This window comes from Camellia sinensis, chromosome 4 (genome assembly GCF_055761805.1).
Source record: "Camellia sinensis isolate YWXY chromosome 4, ASM5576180v1, whole genome shotgun sequence".
Lineage (NCBI taxonomy): Eukaryota > Viridiplantae > Streptophyta > Magnoliopsida > Ericales > Theaceae > Camellia > Camellia sinensis.
The window spans coordinates 25,143,767-25,151,415 of record NC_138964.1 but is presented as its reverse complement, the minus strand read 5'-3'; the positions used below and the strand labels follow the sequence as shown (position 1 = coordinate 25,151,415).

General features: G+C 34.7%; 1 protein-coding gene across 5 annotated transcripts; it reads right to left on the bottom strand.

Moving 5' to 3' along the window:
- Nucleotides 1-1,862: 1,862 nt before the first annotated feature.
- Nucleotides 1,863-7,291, bottom strand: LOC145824523 (two pore calcium channel protein 1A-like). 5 transcript variants are annotated; one of them, XR_014366122.1, is made up of 8 exons: nt 6,787-7,291; nt 5,453-5,621; nt 5,088-5,152; nt 4,774-4,864; nt 3,444-3,689; nt 2,720-2,853; nt 2,390-2,444; nt 1,863-2,215 (listed from the first exon to the last, which is right to left on the bottom strand). XR_014366122.1 is itself a non-coding variant. In XM_082924460.1 (5 exons), the coding sequence occupies exons 1-4, from the start codon at nt 6,831-6,833 to the stop codon at nt 4,789-4,791; spliced, it is 357 nt and encodes a 118-aa protein (XP_082780586.1). In that variant the 5' UTR covers nt 6,834-7,291; the 3' UTR covers nt 3,444-3,689; nt 4,774-4,788. The 5 variants fall into 5 exon arrangements, 3 of the variants coding, with proteins under 3 accessions (XP_082780586.1, XP_082780587.1, XP_082780584.1); XR_014366123.1 differs by lacking the exon at nt 2,390-2,444 and having other exon boundaries at nt 6,787-6,975; nt 7,140-7,291; XM_082924460.1 differs by lacking the exons at nt 1,863-2,215; nt 2,390-2,444; nt 2,720-2,853.
- Nucleotides 7,292-7,649: the final 358 nt, after the last annotated feature.

Sequence of the window (7,649 nt, the reverse complement as noted above, 5' to 3'; positions counted from 1 at the left end):
ATATTGAAAATAAGTCCTAGTAAAATTGTTACTAAAAATAAATTTTTTTTAACGATTTTTTGCATATGTCACTAAAAATTGACTATCAGTGACTTTTTTTGTCACATTTTTTTTTTATTTTTATAAATTGTCACTGAAACTTACAATTAGTAATGTTTTTCTGCGATGAATTTTTCAAACTATCGTTGAAAAGTTGAAAATTAATGACCTTTTTGTGACAATATTTTTAAAATGTTGTTAAAACTTATAATTAGTGACATTTTTTATAACAAAATTTTCCAAATGTCATTGAAAATTAACAATTAGTGAGATTTTTTAATAATGTTTGATAAAAAAAAACGTCAATAAGTCAAAAGACAGATGTAAAAGATGAATTTTATCTTCGTTAAGAATTAATTGAACACAATACACTTCTTTATATACAGCACATGACATATACCTGAGCTATATCCATCTATCTCACTAACTAACTGAAACTATTACAACTTCTAACAACTTTACAAGTAGTAATCAGCTACATTTTATCCTCACTGTCTTTACTCTGTTGCATGTTGCCCTTGATCTGTTTTAATATGATTGTCATCAGGCCCTCTCAAGCAAATGGGTGAGGAACGAACCATGAGCTTGGCTTGAAGAAAAGAGAATCGATCAGTAGAGAGAGGCTTGGTAAGCATGTCAGCAATTTGATTGGAGGAAGCTATATGCTTAACGACAACCTGCTTAGCCACAACCTGTTCTCTAATAAAGTGATAGTCAACAACTATATATGCTTAGAACGAGCATGAAAGACAGGGTTAGAGGCAAGAGAAATGGTGGATAATCTGTCACACCACAATATAGGAGGAGAAGAAGAAGGAACGCGAAGCTCTTTGAGAAGCATGAGAAGCTAGGCCAACTCAGAAGCAGTCTGAGAAAGAGCACAGTACTCTACTTCAGTGAAGGACTGAGAGACAGTACATTGTTTTTTAGCAACCCAGGAGATCAAGTTGGGGCCCAAAAAGACACAATAATCAGTAGTAGATTTCCTATCAAGAACACTACCAGCCCAATTAAAGTCTGAATAGGCATGAAAAACCAAAGGGCCTGAAGAAAACACCAATCCATAAGATAATGTGCCCTGAAGATATCTGAGCAATCTTTTCACTGCATTGAAATGGGCCACTGTTGGAGCACGCATGAACTGGCAAGCATAGTTAACAGCATAAGCAAGGTCAAACCTAGTAGTAGTAAGGTATTGCAAAGCACCCACTAGATTGCGATAAAGAGAGGACTGGAAAAAAAAGGGACACAGGTCTTAGAAGAAGAAATAGACTTTGTGGCCATAGGAAAAGTGCAGGCTTTGCAGTTTAGCATTCACTGCTGGAAATTAGGCTTTTAGCGGCGTTTAAAAACGCCGCTATAGGTAACAAAAACGTCGCTAATTATTTTTGTGACGTTTAGTATCAAACGCCGAGGACGCGGCCGTCGCTATAACTTATGGCATTTGGAAAACGTCGCTGTATTAGTATAGGCGGCGTTTTTAAAAACGCCGCCAAATGTCCTGCCCTAACAATACTGTGACGTCACTATGATTTTAGCGACGTTTTTAAAACACCTTCATAGGTTTTTTTTTTAATTTTAAAAATTCCAGCCGTTATAGTGGCATTTTAAAAACGCCGTTTTATCTTTCTTTTTTTTTTTTGGTTTTAAAATTGTGCTAATTTTATGTGATTGAACTAAAAGAACACCAATAATAAAACCAAATAACACTAATATGAAATAATAACTCCCATTCAAATAACAAATATAGCATTAATTCACTTTCCCATTCAATTTAATATAACATTAATTTTCCCACAAAATAACAAATATAGCATTAATTTTCCCACAAAATAACATATCCAAAAATTGAATTCACAATTCTCAATCAAAAAATTACTACCTTATATATAAAGCCACAAAATAACATTACCCTCCTCTCTCTCTCACCACTCCCCCATTTAATACGAAAAATAAGAAGTGAACCAAAACACCCACTGTCAGATCCGAGGAAAAAAAGAAAAAATAAGAGAAATAAAAAACCAAAGGATTTTAACACAAAAAATCCTAAAAAAATTGCTGGCCCTTTGGCGACTAATTCAGAAGTTGTGGTTTGATCCGATGACAATTTGGTAAACAACTTCTTCACTTGCTCAACAAGGTCCTCATGCTTCACAGCTCCAGAAGCAACAATTACCTAGAATAGTAGCTCCAGGTAGAACACCCAATATTTAGGACTTCAAAAAAGTAAATTGACGGCATTGAATAATTGATAGATGAATGAAGGTGAAGCCAACATGTTAACAACTAAATAGAACTAGCAATAAATTATGAACAGACAAAATGCTCATAACTCTATGACACCACCTACCATTCTGGATGTGTGTGTCGATATATACTTTTGAAGATGATCTTTGGTGATTGTCCTGACATTTAAAGTCAGTCATGTCAAGGTGCTATAAACTGTACCAAGTGAACTCACTATTATCTATTAAATTAACATCATCTCTGGAATACTGCTTTTTTTTTCCTTCAAAACAAGAGATTGGTGATCTAGAGGCTGGAACCTCTGATCTTCTGAAGATTCATATGAAATCATTAATCAAGGAAAATAAGAAGCTTAATTCGCCTTGTGAGCTCCACAATCATGTCATACATATTTGAATGAAAGCAGTGTAAACACGTGTGGGAAGAGAAGTACCCAGCCAACAATGTTGAAGCCCTTCTCAATAAATGCTGCATCAGTGGGTCGCTTTCCACTCACTACTTCAAGAACCAGAACCCCAAAACTATAAACATCAGTCTTTTCTCTTGCTCTACCGCTTTGCATTTATTCTGCCAGTGAAGTAATACACTCAATTCAAAATAGACTACTTTGAATGCTTATACCACAATCACAGTAGCTATACTATAGCGTTACAAAATAGAAAAAACTTGGGCCAGTGCTCCACATGCCTGCTACTTCTCAAGTTCAATTGAAAGTCAAAAACTGAAACAGCAGATTTTATCATATGGGGTAACATTGTTCAATATCTTAAACCCAGAAGGCACCCACATTATTCTTTTCTTTCTCAAAATTGTAACTAATGCATCTTCCTGACAACTTTGATGCAGACCATTAAAAAAAAAAGTGAATTTAAAGAAGCAGCAAAATTTGAAAATTTATTGATATCAAGTCAGGATATCCAGTTAGGACCTCGTATGGTTGAATTTTGGTTTTATTTGAGTCCTATTTTATCCTCATGTCATCTAGTTTGCTTTCCTAATTTTATTATGTAATTAGGCAGGGTAACCTCAAACCCACCTATCAGACTGCCCCACATCAGTCTTAGTGAAACCAACATCAAGAGTAGTATTCCCCACTAACAATCTCAATAATAAAGTTTTGAGCATTTGAGTGTTAGCTGTAATTTAAATTGCCTTACCTGGAGCCAGATACCCAAATGTTCCAGCTACAATAGTCGTAATGTGAGATTCCTCATCTTCTAATAATTTGGCTAATCCAAAGTCAGATACTCGAGCCTCAAAATTCCCATCAAGCAAAATTTTACTTGACTTTATGTCACGATATATAATTCGTGGGGAACAATCATGGTGCAAGTATGCCAGCCCTTTTGCAGCTCCCATGATGATATTTAGCCGTGTATCCCAGTCCAACTGCTCAGATCTCTCTGCACATACCAGCAGAACAAAACAATGTTTTCCATATATTCAAGCAACAAATTTACAGACTGCAGTGGGCAATATTGTGAAGAGAAAGGCCATAGGTGGTGAAAGTTGCACATCTCAAAATCAAAATATATCATGCATTCCACTAGGCATTACATGAATTAAACAGCATCAAATGAATCCATAACAATTTTTTGGCCAATCTGGTATCCAAATAAAACTGAGAGCTTCGGATTTTTGTAATATCATTTGTTGGCATATCTGGAATATTGTAAGATATCTGCTGATACATCATGATAACTTGTTAAAGGTATCAAATAATTGCACATCTTCATTCAGAGCTACAGAAAATGAATTATAATATAATTGTTAACACGGAATAAAGAAGTTCCATTCAAATCCATCTAGAGAACCACTTGATGAGATGAGCACAAAACATTTTTACCACACCTTTGTTATGATGAGATGGGTAGGATTTCCAGCCCAACACAGTCAAACCAAGTCAAGCTGTCAAAAGGAGTCTACTCAATTTTTAGTCAAAGAGAGGCATTAGAAGCAAGCTTCAGAGAATTTAATTTGATCTTTTATAGAAAAGTAAAAGTGTAACACCAAATTAGCTTGGCTTCCACCATGTTTTATTTACGGTATCAGCAATATTTTTGCTTTTCTATTTCATCGTTAGACTAGGTAGTTGTTCTAGACATATCTATTGACACAAGTAATCCATTAGGCAAGCAACTCATGCCAAACTTTGTTTTCTGTTATCAAAAGAAAAGTACAAAGTCAATCATATTGAGCATCTCCAACGCTATTTAGTCCTGTGGGAAACACAATTTTGTATATTCTGCAAGGTGCGCCATCCTGATTAATTGTTAGCTCAAGATAAACAAGGCACCAAAACCTTTGGTTGCTAGAAAGGATATGGAACAAATAAGAACAAGCCACAAAGGGCATAATTTTCACTAGTTAACTAGGTAAACATAAATCACAAGTGAACTGTAAAGACAGGTTGACATATTCTTCAGTCATGCACAGAGCAATATGAATGAAGAGAAGATATAGATGATCGTGACAGATTAGTGTTACCTGCATCCAGGCTTGTCAGTTTCCCATTATTAGTAAATTGAAAAGTGTCACCATTCCATTTGTGTAGTCATTGAAATTGAAAAGTAGGTAGCTTCCTTTGTCAAGAAAACTGAGTCACAAAACTAAAATTTAACTCATAGACAACACCTTAGAAAGTGCAATGAACAGGAAAATAACAATGTCAGCTCTTGGAGATGTAGGTCTTTGGTAAATGTAGGTAAATCATTAATATTCTATCAAAAACAACTATGGATTGAATAACGCATGTCCCAGAAGGTGTATTAAAATACTCTTAACTTAATGGCATAGGATACTCATTATCAGAAAGATCTGTTCCTTCTAATTTGGGGTTCCCAGCATTGACTAGACCACCAAATATCTGCAAGCAAAAGAAGACACATGAAAGACAAATTATGTTAAATTTTATACTGCAGACAAAGACAATCAGTCAACTAAAAAGAAATAAAATTGAAGACCACATGAAAGCTTTTGACATGACTTGGAATTCAAATTAGGTGAATAAGGAGTTCCATGTTTTGTTCTGAAAGTGAAAGATGTCAGAAATGTTAAGCATAACTAAGCAGAAATTTAGGACGACAAAGGCCACATGAAAAACTGTCTCTACACACAAAAGCCAAGAGACCAAAATGGAAGCATGTGAAGATAGAACCTGTTTTACCTGTAAACCAAGAGAGCAATAGATGCATAGAATGCAGAATATGATGCCCATAAATGGCATCAAACTTGGTATGAGGGTAAAAAACGTGGCAACAAAGGCACGGTACCGCTGGACTTGCATCAAGAGCCTAATTAATCGTAACATTCTAGCAAGGAGAAGATAACGGATCCTGTAATTGAGGAGAGCCAATTAAATATATATCATGGAATTTAAAGAAATGATTGTGAGGCTAATCACTCTAGGCAACAGCTAGTACTAAACAAACTATTTTCCAGGCATGAGTATGAATCAAGAAATAGAACTATATGATATGCCGTGGCTATTTTTCACGACATACCTCGGGTTTTCAATAAGGTTCATGCAAGTGGCTCATGATCCATTTTATTTATTTATTTATATTGGGTATGTGTCTAGGGTCATTAAATTGTATGAGATGTCCTGCATAAAAGTGATGAGCACAATTTTTATGCATCTGGAGATGCAGGTTAACCAGCCTTGGATGTTTATCTATTATTTTCTTATGCAATACAACTGTACAAGTATAGAGGTGAAATTTGAACTACAAAAGCAAAATGTAGATGTGGATTCTATCTCTCACTAACTTCCTCCTGATTGCAAACGGACACACTTGAACTAATAAACTCATGTAAATTAAATTACCGAAAGTAAACCGGAGTTAGCATGGAAAAGAGGATACTTGTAAACTGAGTATAGCATCCAGAACAGATTCATCGGACATATTTGCAGGTCAAGATCACCAAGCTTATAGTTCCCCACCATCTAAATTCTTCAGGGGGTTATGTTAGAAGAAAACTTGTATCCTTGAGATTCCAACTCAAAGTATTAATATACAAATAAAGTATACATAAAACATGAGTTATTTGCTGCAACAATGGTGCTATCAAGGATGTCAATATTTTTTCATTCCAATGAGCTGCTTCAAAAGCATATAGTGTTTGGAGAGGCAATCTTATCAGTATTTTAAATAAGTGGTCATTCTATTAGTAAAGGTTGGCATAGCGGAGGTTACAAAGAAAATTTCGGCCTTAACTTGCACAAAGTGTCTGTCCTCATGCTTTATTTAAACCTGTGTTTTAACCACTTAAGAACCAAAGCTTTAATCACTGTACCCTCTTTAATGGTTACATACTAATATATCTTGCAAGCTGCAAAAGTATGACAGTAGTTAATTTATTTGTGTACTTCAGATATAGTATACATACCTGGGCCTTGCCCATATTAATGTATTACATTTTGACCTCAAAAACATTATTATGTTTTTTTAAACAAATGGGAAAATTTTAAAGGTATTTTGCAAGAAAGCAATAACTTACATTAGATTTGGACCAGGCCAGATCCAAGACATCACTAGTGTGGCCATGAAATTCTTGCAGTGGCAACTCCTCAATTTGATGAATTTTTTCCACCAACTCCTCAATAACTCCCATCCTCTTGTTTTTGATGAATTTTTTCCACTCAACAGAAACACAACTGGTAGCAAATCTTATAATGGTCATTTGAATCTATGAAAGGATGCAATATTAATGAACAAAAAATCAGTTCTTTATTTCCTTTCCCAATAAAGAAAGGGTATCATATCTCTGTTTTATGAGTTCTCCTTTCAAACATGGTATAGTGGAAAATGTGGTATAACACCAAAAATATGTAAAATACTAAAGCATCTTACCATTTTGTTTGCTTTCTTACACTGACATGGATGGCCCTCTTTGACCACTCAAATTGATGCCATTCACTTGTCCAGCCATCATAATGAAAAAGCATAATTTGAAAATCCTCAGAAAACTATCAAAAAATAAAATAAGATTACAAACCTCTACTTGCAACTCTGGGAACACATTTTCAATATTTAACACACCATGAGAACTAGCACTAAAATTAAAAGCATCAAAACTGAGCATTTTCAATATTTAACACACCATGAAAACTGATAATTGGACCACACACATATGTTGCAGACAACTACTAAACCATGATGAATTCTTTGTATATAAGCATTCTCTGTATATGTAGGCGAGAACCCAAATTAAATTAAGTTATTTGGCATTTGGTAACCAGTAGACTGGTAACCCTTATTACCTCGGCCAGCTGGACTATATATACTATCTTCATTATTATTATTATTTTCTCTTGGCTAAGAACTAACCAGTAAAAGAAGAATGAGACTAAAAACAAAGTA